The sequence below is a fragment of the Salvia splendens genome, chromosome 15, assembly GCF_004379255.2.
Source record: "Salvia splendens isolate huo1 chromosome 15, SspV2, whole genome shotgun sequence".
Classification (NCBI taxonomy): Eukaryota; Viridiplantae; Streptophyta; class Magnoliopsida; order Lamiales; family Lamiaceae; genus Salvia; species Salvia splendens.
The window spans coordinates 18,697,096-18,711,881 of record NC_056046.1 but is presented as its reverse complement, the minus strand read 5'-3'; the positions used below and the strand labels follow the sequence as shown (position 1 = coordinate 18,711,881).

The window sequence follows — 14,786 nt, the reverse complement described above, 5'->3', positions numbered from 1 at the left end:
TTGAACGTGAGCCTAATGAATTAGGTAAATGATAGAGTCCATTTACTTGGAATAGAATAAGGTAAGTGGGGCATTAAATTGTCGCCACACCAAAATGGCAGAATGGAACATTATTTCACGAAGACGAGTGCTTATCGAGATTAGTAGTGATTGACCAAAACTCGAACGTATTCAAAGATGACAATTTTTGGAATCTATTTTTTTCTTTAATACAAGTAGAGCTTTTACAATATCAGTTTCTTCTTTTTGTGTTTAAATTTTCATTACAGTCAAAAGCTAAAACAAGGGATATGAACAAGGCTATTAGTACAAGGAGAGCCAAACCTTGCTCTATACAGAAATTAAAAAAAGCTACACAAAAAAACATACAGTGGTGCTTTGTTGAGAGCTAACAACCTAATCCAACCTTGGATCTCAACGAGGTTGCTGGATGAATCGAGGGCTGCACTTTGGGCTCACAATCTTCGCAGGCTTCTCCCACTTCATCGCCTCCCGCGGTAATATGTAGCCCCTCTCCTTCGGCATGCTCAGAGTCTTCACCAGAGTCGCATTCTTGCTAAAGCCTGATCATAAACATCACCAACAATTACTCATTCCGACAACAAAAGAATGCAGGAGTAAATACTTAGGCAAAGCCCATCGAGTAAAGTCATGTTTACAAAGTCCTCCACATTTTCCAGCTACCCCTTGATGAATTCTTGGATTGTAGTAATTGCAAATGGGAGTGGCATAAAACTATAATTCAATAGCTCAAGATTTTTCAATTTTCAAGATTAGGTGATGGGCATGTATCTAAATATAATGTGATGGGTGCTTTTCTCCTTTTAAAATCGTGATCAAAAGCTAGTGCAAATCAAGATAAGACATCCACAATCAAGAATCATACAGTAAACTATTAGTGTCAATCAAGAATTATATATATACCATTATCAGTGATTCTTATGGCAGCCTTGCTGCCATGGAAGTCTCGGCCCTCAGCAGAGTGGAGAAATTCCTCAAACTGTGCTTCCATGTTTAGGATATCCTCGTCGATACCAAGGTCAAAGTTATCGGGCAACAATCCAACAGCGTCGTTCCCATCGGTCTCCTCGAGGAAGATGTCCTCCCCCTGGTGCTGGCTCAGCCAGTAATCCTTGAACCAGGTGGCGGTGGTGACGAGGTTCCACCACTCTGGCGAGAAGTCATCCACTTGCTGCACTGCAGCCGGGATGAACAGCGGCGCGTTCGGGTTCAGCGAAGAACTCCTTCCGGATACAAGAGCCATATATAGTTCCTAGATCAAAATCACCTGTGAATGGAATAAATATGAAAACTTAAGAATATTGTTATCATGATTTAATGAAGACAATGAAATCGTAGGAAAAAATCAAACACTCACTTTAAGAACAGATTGTGAGTTACTTAAAGGTGAAGTCAAATTTTTATTTTGTGAAGATCATATTTTTCAATATTTCCATATTGCAAAATCAAACTCAAATCCATAAACAATTGCACCAATCTCCAGCTGATAATATAGGAAATATCAGAAACATCAATTATTTTCCAAACTAATTTGAGATTAAATCAAAGCAACATCATCTGCATTTCTTCTAATAATATTTCACTGACATAAATTTCCTTTCACACTTTATCCACATCGAAATCAATTATCTGAAACCGTGCCGCTAAAAATTTTAATTTCAATAGGAAAACAATGATTCAACGAGCATTTACATCAAATCGATACCAGCCAAGAAAATAGCTCACAAATTTTTTAAAAAAAATTCACTGATCGAGCATCTGATAACCAGATCTACTCAGTCAAGGCTTAAAAACACGAACCATAAATCCAAATAGTAAAAGCTGATCAAAAGTAAAAACCGAAGAAATTGAATAGAAATTGAGTCCATAAACAGTACCTTCAGAGAAAAATATCCTTTACAGACGTCGAATTTTCAGCTTACACGTAATGAGCTATGGCTTGATAGTTGCTACGATAGAAGAGAAACAGAAGATATAAATATTGGCGAAGAGTGGAAGAAGACACATGCCGAGCCTAGCGGCTTGGATGACAAGCCTTAGGTTTGGGTTAGGCCAAACCTGACCACTGATTGACCCTTCAATCGACATACGCACCACGGCATTCGCTTTTAATTCAATTTTAAAGTGTATTTAAATAAATTAATTAATTAACAAATGTCATAGTACTATATGCCGAATCTTTTTCGAAATAGAGTAAAATAAATTCGGCCAAATATGCAAAAAAAATGTAATTTTATTAAGTTCTACTACTTGAAACACTGGTAGTAATAATATTCATTTTCTCCGACTACTTGGCCTATGAAATGAACAATATAGATAAATGTACACTATATTAAGGGAGTGGACCTTAATGATGGGGTTGTGTCTGTTATTTTAATTGAAGTATAAAAAGAGTGATTATGTGTATAAATTAAAGTAAAAAAAAGAGCTAGCAAATACTCTCATCTTTCCAACAAAGTTGAGTTGCATTTTATATATATATTTTAAATAAAACATTCAATCACTATTACTTTATTCTCTCACGTACTTTACTCTCTATTTATTTTTCCTACTCTCTTCGTTCTATTATAATTTAGTCTTTTTTTCATCTTAGGAAGATTCCTTATGGCAGTGGCGGATCCAGAAATTTCATACTAGGGGTACGATAAATAATTATACCGACTTTGAAGATTTAATATTCAATCTATCTTTTCTTTTGTTATCGATATAAAAGATAGATTACTTTTTAATATTATCACTAGAAAATGTTTCACTATTAGAAATGAAAGTTCATGGATATTTATATATATAAAAAATTATTTTAGTTCTGAAAAAGTTTTAAATATTGAAATAAAAATAAAACATATCATATTTTTTATATAATCCCAAATTTGAGCATCAAAATCATAAATAATAAAGATTTTCAATCATACATGTTTTATTGTGTAGTATAAAATAAATGAGAGAAAAAATGTATATTATTATATTTAATCAAACATTAGATGAGAAACAATAAACAATTAATCAAGATTATATCCAACAATACATTATTTACTGTGTATATAAAAAGGAGAGAACAAATAATACTCCCTCCGTCCCGATAAATAAGCAACGTTTCCTTTTGGGCACCAGATTTTATGCAAGATGGTTTAGTGAATTTAAGTGGAGAGAGAATAAAGTAGGTGAGTGATTAAAGGAGAGAGAAAAGTAAGAAAGAGAAAAGTTTGAATGATTAAAGAGGGAAAAAGTAGGTGGATGTTTTAAAGGAGAGAGAAAAGTAAGAGAGAGAAAAAATTGGTGGATGTTTTAAGGAGAGAGAAAAAGTGAATATATTGACTTGATTTATTAATTCTAATTTCATGTTTAGGTTTTTACTGAATTCTAATTTTGCATTTCGTCTACCAAACATGTTATATTTTCAATTGGGAATAAGCATTGACGAGAAGAAACATCAAACATAGAAACCAATATGCATCTGCCTATTTCGAATCCTCACTAAAATTTCAAGGCATAATCAAATCAATTTCACCAAAGTAATTTCGATCACCATTCTCAATTGCTCAATAAAAATGTAAACAAAACACAGAATTACAAACACAGATCAATAAGAGACGCATCTAGAAAACAGAGGTGCATCACGGAAATCAAGCATTAATTCAAAAATTTAAGTTAACGGAGAAATTAAGAGCAAATTAGGACTGACCTGTGGAAGACGATCGATGACTAAAATCCTGGAGGCGAACGGGGAAATCAAGCGGCGAGAAAGGTGAATCAGACATCGTGAAGCGTTCCCGTCTTCGGAGGTGCATGGGAAAGCGGGAAGCTTTGTCATCGTCGGAGGCCTGGCGGCGCAGGGTTGTCGGAGGCTTGGCGGCGGAGAAATTAAGTCATAGTCTGGGAGAAATGAGGGTAGACGGAAAGTGATTGAAGAGTAGGTAGGGTAGGGTCTGCTAGGGTTTTTTTTTAATTTTTTAATGCTTAATGAACTTAATTAGTGAGCCTTAATTAGTAATTAAAATTCCCTGATTTTTTCCTTTTACGGAAATGTTGCATTTTTAGTGGGACGTCCCAAAAAGGAAAACGTTGCATTTCTAATGGGATGGGGGTACTATATTAGTGTGATATTTGATACATAGGTAGAAACTAAAAACAACTCAAGATAGAATAGGGCGTAGGGTGTAATTAACAAGGCAGAAAAGGAATTGACACCGAGAGGAATCGAACCTAGGCGAATGCTGTGTCAGAAGAGCATATTACCACTAGGCTATTGGCAGTTTTGGGGTACACTCATACCCCTTTGTTCAAAACTAAATCCGCCACTGCCTTATGGTTAAATCATTTCTTATATAACACTTTTTCACAACTTACTTTACTCTCTTTTACTTTAATCTCGTGCGTCCATACTTTACTCTCTTTTACTTTAATCTCGTGCGTCCATACCCGCCCGAACTTGAAATATCAAATAGTAGCGGTGAAGAAAAGTGGATAGACGATTGGAATAATAGCCGTAGGGCCAGGAGGTGGGTCCCACGTAACATAATATTGTCGTGTTGCGGGAGAATCCAACGGCCGAGATGAGTGGTGGTGGGACCGGGTTAAAACCTCCAAATCCGCGTTTGATTATGTCTCCTGAGTGCACCTATTAAGGCCATCCACAACGCTGTTCCTATACCGTTCCTATCTCGTTCCTTAAACCACTATTTGAGGGTCCCACTGTACTTTTTTACTCCATTCCTTAACTAAGGAACGGAACCTGCAACCCTCCGTTTCTTATCCGTTCCTTAACCGTTCCTTAAATTACTATTCATTCAATTTCATTTTTTATTTTTATTTCCAATCCAATTCAATTAAAACAAACACACTTCATTAAAATTAAAATAACATTACAACATAAAATATAAATACAACTTAAAATTCAAAAAAATAAAAAAAGACATAATTTAAAATACAATTTTATAGAGACATCCTTAAATGTTTTATGTTTCACTTTCGATGTGGGACAAAATCATTCAAGGATGTCTCTATAAAAGAGAAACAACCAAGGATGATTTTATCCCACATCGAAAGTGGAACATAAAACATTCAAGGTTGTCTCTATAAAAGAGAAATAACCAAGAATAAGTTTGTCCCACATCGAAAGAGAATCATAAAACATTCAAGGATGTCTCTATAAAAGAGAAACAACCAAAAATGATTTTATCCCACATCGAAAGTGGAACATAAAACATTCAAGGTTGTATCTATAAAAGAGAAACAACCAAGAATGAGTTTGTCCCACATCGAAAGCGAAACATAAAAACATTCAAGGTTGTATCTATAAAAGAGAAACCACCAAGAATGATTTTATCCCACATCGAAAGTGGAACATAAAACATTCAAGTTGTATCTATAAAAGAGAAACAACCAAGAATGAGTTTGTCCCACATCGAAAGTGGAACATAAAACATTCAAGGTTGTCTCTATAAAAGAGAAACAACCAAGAATGGTTTCATAAATTCGCAAGTCCATCAAATATATATGGGATATTACGAATTTCTTGTATTCATTTATTTGTAAAAATTGTTTTTAATTATAAAAACAATTTTTATAAATAAAAGTATTTTTTTTTTAAAATTTGATTTTTTTTAAAAAAAATCGAATTATTGCGTCACCGTGACGACGCCCACTCGCGGGGCAGCGAGTGGGCGTCACGCACGTCGCGGGGAGAGCCACGTCGCCGAAGCGCGTGGCGGCACAGACCGTGCCGCGTCTCGTGCCGACGGCACCCGGGACGGCATGGGCACGGAACCGTGACGAAACGTAGCGCCGCAACGCGTTCCGCTACGGTTTCGTTCCGGAGGAACGAAACGCGGAACGCCCACGGCCCGCGTTGCGGGTGCTCTAATTATTGATTGCATATCAACAGAGATCCCTATGCATTATGCTCCCATTTTTCATTTTTATAATCTTTAAACCATTCAATGATTCGATAAAATTGTTGCATGGAATATATTTTTCATTATATCGGCCAACTATCACATATGCTCCCTTTCAATTTTCACCTATAGAATTTCATTAGACTATTGTGTTTTTGTTTCCGTCAAAGTAAAGTGGCAATAAAATTGATAGACACCACATAACAAATTTGGCGGAGTTGACTTAGACATTTACTGAGATTATTATTACTACATCCTTTACCAAATAAATATATTAGTACTTTTTTTATGAGGGTTATTATTACACATGTTGTAAACGACCAATACATAAATCATTCTTTTGCTTAGAGCATCTCCAATAGAAATACCTCAATCATAGCTCAACCATAGCCTAGCCACAAACTCATCATGCCATATCAGCAGCACTAAAAACTCCTTCTGCCACATCATCAGGACAAGTAACTGGACAAACAATAGCCCAGTCATAGCCTAGCCACAATAAACAAAATTATAAAAACAAATAATTAACAATCACACAAAATACGGAATTAAATGTACGACACAGATAGGGGAAAATCAATAATAATATTAAAATTTTAAAAAAGTACATTAATTATAAAAAAGTACATTAATTAAAAAATCCTCTTCCACACACGAGCCCCCGGCCTCCGCCTCACTCCTCGGCGTCGTCGCCGCTATCCGGTGTTGGATATTTTAGTGTAATTGGATTAACTTGATTGATCAATATGATCATAATGAGACATCAAATAAGTTGGAAGTGCGGAGTGCACACTTGTTTGAATTCGTTATGATTGGACGGGGGTTCGGGGGCAGCGCCCCCAGAGCGGGGTCCAAGGGGCATAGCCCCTGGCTGGGGTCGAGCTATACAGAAATCTTCATCCGGAAATGTAATTTCCGATAATTGAAGGACCAAATTACAATATTTCAAACCCCAAAACTAAATAAATAATAAAAAAAACTAAAAAATCCCGTTCGCCGATCTGGAGCCTGCAATGGCTGCCATGAGATCGGCGAGCGCATCGCCGAGCGCTCGGGAATCGGCGTGCGCTCGCCGTTTTTCTCGCCGATTTGGCGCTCGCCGGCTGCAATGGTTCGGCGAACGGACCGGCGAGCGCCAAGAATCGGCTAGCCGGTGCGCTCGCCGCTATTGGAGATGCTCTAATATAGTACTCCTATGTTCTCTTCTTTTTCTATCTACACACATTACACATATATGACTACGTACATATATAAGTCAATATCATATGTAAAACGTACGACTAAAAAGAGCATCATTTTGTATTTAAAAATAGTCATGTTTTTGTTGTTTTCTGTCATAGAGAGTTTGAGAGAAAAAGTAAATAAAGTATTAGTTGAGAATGATCTCATCTCGGTAGAGAGAATAATTTCAAAAATTAGAAAATGTATATTCTTGTGGGATGTACTAAAAAGGAAAGAGTACATATTCTTGTGCAACGGAGTGAATATTTGCAAGAGAGCGGAGATGATGACAAGATACATAAGTTACATAACATTAGCAAGGACATGAAAATCACCACAAATTTTTTTTAAATAAGAGTTTCTCATTGGGAGGACTGTCGTTGTGCCACAATTTTTTTGCTAGAGTATCATTCTCTCTTCTTTTGTGTACCAAATCACAACTCCCACAATAAACGCTCTCTTCACATCTCTCACATTAATTTGTACTATTCATTATTTTAATCATAAAATTGAAATATGAGTACACAATATATAACATGAAACAACTTCACAGATAATAAAATAAATTACGACTTCGTAGAAAATAAAATAAAATCGTAAAATCTACGAGTTATGTTTTTCGATATTCTTCATGAGCACGCACATCATGAGGTTATGTACTCAGAGCTCCTCCTCACTCATCGACGACATATCATTGGTTTACAGTTTGGAATATTGTTTGATGGTCACACTTAAGGTGATCCCACAAATAGCTGAAAAATGCTATCCAGAGTCGGGTTGGATGTACGAGATGATGAGTACCAGATCGGCGACGCCAGCTACTCCATATGATAATTTGTTTCAAAATAAATACTAGTTATTTTATTTTTAGAGTGGACTTCAAAATTGGTTTTTGAAAATGAGGTTTCACACTCTTTAAGTCCCTGAACTTGAAAAAATATCTGAAAAATCATTATTCACATTTCAGGTCATTCTCCTATTTTATCCCTGAACTCCTTTAGGGCATACTTTATTTAAATTTTTTTTATATTTTAGGAATTCAAATCTAACTTTAAATATACTTCATTCGTCTATAAAAAGTAGTACTCACTCCATCCTAAGGTAGTTGAGTCGTATTCATTGTTAGTTTGTCCCAAGATAGTGGAGTCATTTCCCTTTTTGGTAAAAACTTTATTCCATCTCTTACTTTACTCTTTCTTCATCTCTCTTACTTTATTATCTATCTTCCTTTCCTCTCTCCACTTTAACATTTAACAAATCAATTTCTTAAATCTTGTGCCCAAAAAAATGCTCCAACTACCTTGGAACGGAGGAAGTATGAATTATTTCCTTATTAATCGGTCTCTGGAAATTATGAACTTTCTAATTTTAGAAAAGTTAAACAACACATTAGTAATGCACATCATTTTATTTACAACTTATTACATTTATGTGTACTACTAATGGTGTGGAATCATATCTCCTAACACTATATAAAAATACAGTGTGCATATAAATAGATAATAAGTGAAAAATATGCATTACATTTTTTAATGTTATACTCTAATCATCAAGGAAAAATAGTTTCATATTGCCACTTTGAGATGTCTACAAAAAATAGTCTTATTTCTAAAACTGGAAAGTTTCTCTTTTATGTTTTATCCATTTTTCTTCTGTCTTCCTTACTTTTCCTACTTTTTTGTCCATATCTTTTTTATTTTATCTATTATATTCTCTCTTACTTACCAATTTCTCATAAAAACTCGTATTGTCCATAAATAAGAGTATAATATTTTGTACAATACATAATTTTTATATAACTAGAAGACTCAATTTTGAACAATGTATCAATTTTGGTCCATAACATTTTATATTTTGACAAAATTTGCAGACCAAAAAAATTGTTCTCCATATTAAATAAGCTTTCAAGGAGTTAATGGCCGAAATGACAAAAAATAAGTTGAGAAGGACCTGCTATTTTATTAATGATTTTCCAAAGATATTTGGTGATATTTTTTCAAGTTCAGGAACCTAAAACGTGCGAATCTCATTTTCCAAGGACAGATTTTGAAGTTCACTCTTTATTTTAATTAAATATTAAATATTAACTAACCATATTCATTTTGAATGAGCTACACAAATGGTCTCTAAACTTTGCGTTTTCACATTAATAGTCCATAGACTTTAAAAATATCTTGGTAAGTCCTTCGACTAAGATATAATCACATTTGTAGTACTTTTTTTACTATTCATCCCAATTTTCCACCGAAAATGCCCCCAAATTCGAGAAGAGCATTTTTGAACTTTCATAAAAACGGGATTCTAGGTAGTGGGTGTGATACTTTCTCGACTATTCTTTCTAGTATTGAGTATGATATTTTCTTATATCTTGAGTGCCTAAAATGATATTTTTCACTTCATTTTTCAATCACTTTATGTCAAATCATCTTTCTCTCTCTTTCTCTTAAACTTTTAGAAACTAAAAAATAAAAATAAAAAATACTAGTATGAAATTCTTATACTCGTTTCGCTCCACAAGAGTATGCACTTTTTAATTTTGGAACTCTTTTCTCTCAAATGAGGTGTGACCAATTCTCCACTGACAATACTTTATTTACTTTTTCTTTCTACGTCTCTCTTACTTTACTAATTGTGCATTAAGACTCGTGCCCAACCAAAAGTGTATACTATTGTGGGACGGAGGGAGTATATATTAATCATAAAATTAAAATTATAAATTTAATTATCAAAATAACTTGTAGCTAAATTTAATTTTGAACTGTGAGTTGGCTATTTTATTAGTATTAAAAATTATAAATTTAATTATTATTTTTTTATCGTCATAAGATTTGAGGTGCAATTCGTTTTGTTGTTCTTTGTGCAACAGTGAGCCCAGCTCCTCGTCTTGTTCGATGGGATTGATAGACTCGGCAAAGAAGAGAGACAAGGAGCGGAGTGGATTCACAAGGACTAGGAACAGAGTGGATCAGATTTGAATTTACTATAGTCGGGACTGGTTCGTGCCTTCTTGACTACGAATTATTCACAAAGTTGCAGTGCAGAAAACTACTGCTACATCTGTTCCATAGTTGTGTAGGCATTTCTTTTTTGCACGGATATTAAGAAAAATTGTGTTAGATGGGGTAAGTAAAAGAAGAATAAAACAGGAAATAAAAAAGGTAGAGATGTGAACAGAGAATGAAGTAAGAGAGAGTAAAGTAAGTGAGAAGAAATGTGTTGACTTTTACTAAAAAAGGAAAATGACTTTGTTAATGAAATGAGATATACAAATCTTGCTGGGCGAAAATTACACGGAAAATAAAACAATGAGGATTACACTAAAAATAACTGAACAAAAATTACACGGAAAACTTGTGGAAAGTGGTAAGCCGAGTCGAGGAGTTCTCTTTCCGCAAGATGAGATATGCCCCGGTAGTGCTCTCGGTTTGGCGTGTCGTCCCCAAAGATAAAACGACATCGTCTCTGAAGTAGCAGCACCGCTAGCAACAGAGCTCCGCCGAACGGGAGTAAGGCGGGGGCAGAGCTTCGACGGGAAGACTATGCAAAAAGGGAGATAGCGTGTATGCAAGAATGCTTGTGTATGTTATGTGTAGAATGCAATGGATGCATGCCTATTTATAGGCCAAGTCCACCTGAGTCAACAGTCATTATGTGTGTCATGATGACTTGACTGTAACCGCCGGGGGTTATTGACTGGTGCACAAGCCAGTGGGAGACACGATGCATCTGGACATGCTACACGACGGGATACACCATGGACCGTCGGGGTCCATCGGGGACCTTTTGTCTCCCGTTATGCGTCGGGGTCCAGCGGGGACCTTTTGACTCCCGTTGTGAGTCGGGGTCCAGCGGGACCTTTTGTCTCCCGTTGTGCGTCGGGGTCCACCCGGCACCCGGGGCACGGGTCACGGGTCGCGGTGCGCGGGTCGCGGGCGGGCGGCAGCGGTGCGCGCGTGTGCGCGCGTGTGGGCTCTGTCACCCATCTTATTCCATGATAATTATTACACATGATAATTCATCTGATTAAATACTTCATCAAAGAAGTTTATCATCCCCGATGTGGGATAATTAACACCTAGTTAATTAATCCCTTAGTCTTTTCACATAGCTCATTTATAGTTTTATTGTGACCAACTTTAATATATTATTTATCACTCACCGGGAATTAGATTTGAGAAAATGAATATACTACGGTCATCTACTCGGAACGTAGATCGACGTTATTATTGCATTTAATTTCACAAAATTAAATGTCTTGTAACATTTATTATTAGTCAAAAATCATTTGACCAAGCACGATTCCAACAATCCCCACATGAGTGGAAATTGTCAAATGCATATGTATGCAGACATAAGCTCAACCCTCAAGAGGTATGTAAGCATAAGGATATGTAGTTTTTGGCTTTGAACCGTCCATAGTCAACACCATCGGATACACAGGCGGACTAGCAGGGCGATGCTTTGAACTATTCCTCCATGGCGTGCACCGAGACAATGATGTTAACACTTTGTGGAATTATGGACCACCTTTTGGGCTTGGAATTAATTCGGCTGGGCCGTTTTAATTGATGGCCCGTTCTAAGTGTAATGAGTCCAACTCTTCTTGGCCCATTACTTATGGAGCGAGTACCCGATGGCTGCCACGTGTCGCCTTCACCCGGATTATGGCGCTGAACCGTTGGATTTGGGGGTGTGTTTCTGGTGAGTCTTTATCCGACTCTTTGACTCCTCACTCTCTCATTCGAATCACAATTCTCTCTCTCTCTCTCTCTCTTCTTGAGCTTTCGCTCTGCCTTCTCTCTAGAAACTCTCTCTCTCTCTCGAAGCTCTGGCCGATTTTCTTCTCCGATGGCTTCGATCTCTTCTTTTTGGTGAGGATCGAGTGTTATCTCTCAACCGCTGTGTTGATCTGGAGATTTGAGTGAGTTCAAGCGGTGGAGCTTGTCTCTGTGTGATTTCTGGGAGGTTTATCGGTTGGTTTCTTAGATCCGTGAGATCCGAGGGTTCTTGTGGCCTTGTAGCTGTGATTGAGTTAGATCTGTGGTGTTAGGTGGCTGTAAGTGGTAGCAGTCGGGTAACCCTAGCTCGGGGTTTAGATTGGTTCCACTGTGCTCCCTTGTGACTTGTTGGATAGGACGGAGGAGGTCCTTGGCCCTGGTGTAGTCGTGGTTGCGACCTGAGCCATTTCTTTGTTCCTTGTGTTCTGTTTTTTGTGTTCACAGGTTAGATCCATTTTGGATCTGTTTCTCTTGTCATACTAACAGTGTACTTGAGTGTGCAGGTGAATTGCAGCGATAGATCCGGTGCTTTTACGAGAGGTTCAGATCTTGTAAATCGATTAGGGTTCTTTGTTAATTCTTGCTTCTCTTTGTATCGTTCCTGTTTTGTATTACTTGAATCTGTAATTGGCTTGTACCTTCTGAGATTAGCCATCTCAGACTTTTGTCAATACAAAGAGGTCCCGGTAATTAGTGAACCCCGAGTAATCTGATCCCTACAGTGGTATCAGAGCCACGGGAGGATTACTTGGGCACGCCGGGTCGCTAAAAATTAAGGAGGTGGGCTCGTCAGAGTAAAGCTCGGCCTCCGGTATAGGCCCAGAGGTAAGACGGTTACACCTTAACGAAGGGTAACCGCTCTGGTATATTGGCTGAAATCCTTAAAACTTTTACTGCTTTCTAGTCTAGGATTGGGCAGTTGTTTCTGGTAGATACCACTGGCCGTGGTCTAGGCTTATGTGCTTCTGTGTTTCTGTTTTGCTTCTTGTTGCATTCCTGCTTAACTTGCTTCCGTTGATTACTGTCTGGTGTGTGTCTTCTCCTGTCTTGTGTTCTAAGTTGATCTCTAAGAGCCCAAGATCTGTGTCTTGAGTGAATTACCTATCCACCCTGCACTGGTAACCGCCTTGAGTGACCCCCTGCACCCCCATACATTGGGTGATTGCGAACTGGGAAATCCTCTTGCCGGGGTGTACGTGACAGATAGGGAGGAACTCGGTTTTGACATTTTCTGTGGGGTTTCTGGAACCGCTTGGAACTGTGTTGGAGTGCTACTTGCCTGTGTGTTGTGTGCCTGGTTTTGCATCTGTGTTTTCTGCATGAGAAATACCTGTATATCTGTTTTAAGTGGTCTCTCTAAGTCCAGCTTCTGTGACAGTAAGGTTGTTTGCTGTGCTTTCTGGATTGCTGGTACTGTTTTCTGTGTGAAAGTTTTCTTAAAAATGACTCAACCAGTTGGTATTGTACCCTTTAATGGGAAAAATGATTTTACTATCTGGAAACAGAAAATAAAATGTATTTTAATTCAGCAAAAAGTTTTCAAAGCTGTGGAGGGAACTACTCCCGACACTGAACCTGCTGAAAAAATTTCTGAAATGAATGAATTGGCCAAATCAACCATTATTTTAAACCTTTCTGATTCTGTGATTAGAAAAGTTGGGTCTATTGAATCTGCTTCTGAGCTATGGCAGAAACTTGATACTTTGTATATTGAAACCTCAATGTCCTCCAGAATGTATTTACTTGAAAAACTTTTCAAATTCAAACTTGATCTTTCTAAGGACATTGATGATAACATTGATATTTTCCAGAAACTTGTTCAGGACATTAAAAGGTCTGGTGACAAGACTATTGATGAATATACTAGTATTGCTTTGATGAATGCTATCCCTGACTCTTATAATGATGTTAAAGCTGCTATAAAGTATGGTAGGGATAGTGCTCCTCTGGAACTAATCATCAGTTCTTTAAAATCTAAGGAAATTGAAATTAAGGAACATAATGCCTTTATATCTGCTCAGTCTAAAGCCCTGCATGTTAGGGGTAGATCCCAGACCAGAGGGGGTAATGATAACAATAAATCTAATGATCAAGGAAAGAAGAAAGGAAAGGGAAGGTCTAGATCTAACAGTAGGAATCCTAAGGCTAATAGAAAGTGTTTTAGCTGAGGTGAGGTAGGCCACTACAAGAAAGAGTGCCCCAACCCTAGGAAGCAGAAACATGGTAATAATAATATGGATTCTATTGCTAACCTAGCTAAGAATAATGATCCTGAAGGAGTGTGCTTCATGACTCATGATACTCTGTCTGTAAATTCTTCTCTGGGTTGCTCTTTTACTGAAAATGATTGGCTGATTGATTCTGGATGCACCTATCACATATCTCCTTTTAGATCTGTGTTTTCTGATTTTAAACCTGTAGAAAATACGTTTATTTCTATGGCAAATGACAAGAAGTGTCAAATTCTTGGCATTGGTACAGTGTGTTTAAAATTCAGCAATGGCTATGTGCTAAACTTGAACAATGTGAGATATGTGCCTGATCTGTGTTACAATTTGCTTTCCTGCACTTGCTTGGAGCTTGATGGGCTAGAGGGTAAGTGGGGGCAGGGAGTTATGAAGATCTGTAAGGGTGCTATGTGCTTGTTTAAAGCTGTGAAAAAATGTAATCTCTATGTGTGTTCTGCTCAACCTTTGGCCTGTGTGAATAATGTCTCAAGCCTGGCTCGGGTTAATAAAGCCATGTTGTGGCATAATAGACTTGGTCATATGAGTGAAAAAGGTCTAAATATTTTGAAGAAAAATGAGTTGCTTTCTGAAAATGATTTTCAAAATAGTCTTCCTTTTTGTGACACTTGTGTCTTGGGCAAACA

At 37.2% G+C, this 14,786-nt stretch overlaps 1 protein-coding gene across 1 annotated transcript; it reads right to left on the bottom strand.

Annotated features, from left to right (window-relative positions):
- Positions 1-184: 184 nt before the first annotated feature.
- Positions 185-2,053, bottom strand: LOC121769219 (protein EARLY RESPONSIVE TO DEHYDRATION 15-like). Its single transcript, XM_042165953.1, has 3 exons — positions 1,899-2,053; positions 925-1,288; positions 185-563 (listed from the first exon to the last, which is right to left on the bottom strand). The coding sequence occupies exons 2-3, from the start codon at positions 1,262-1,264 to the stop codon at positions 415-417; spliced, it is 489 nt and encodes a 162-aa protein (XP_042021887.1). The 5' UTR covers positions 1,265-1,288; positions 1,899-2,053; the 3' UTR covers positions 185-414.
- Between the last annotated feature and the right edge of the window lie 12,733 nt (positions 2,054-14,786).

Coding starts and splice junctions, on each gene's coding strand:
- LOC121769219 (XM_042165953.1), bottom strand. CDS start 1,264: ATGGCTCTTGTATCCGGAAGGAGTTCTTCGCTGAACCCGAACGCGCCG. Junction 564..924: donor CATAAGAATCACTGATAATG/GTATATATATAA, acceptor GTTTATGATCAG/GCTTTAGCAAGAATGCGACT.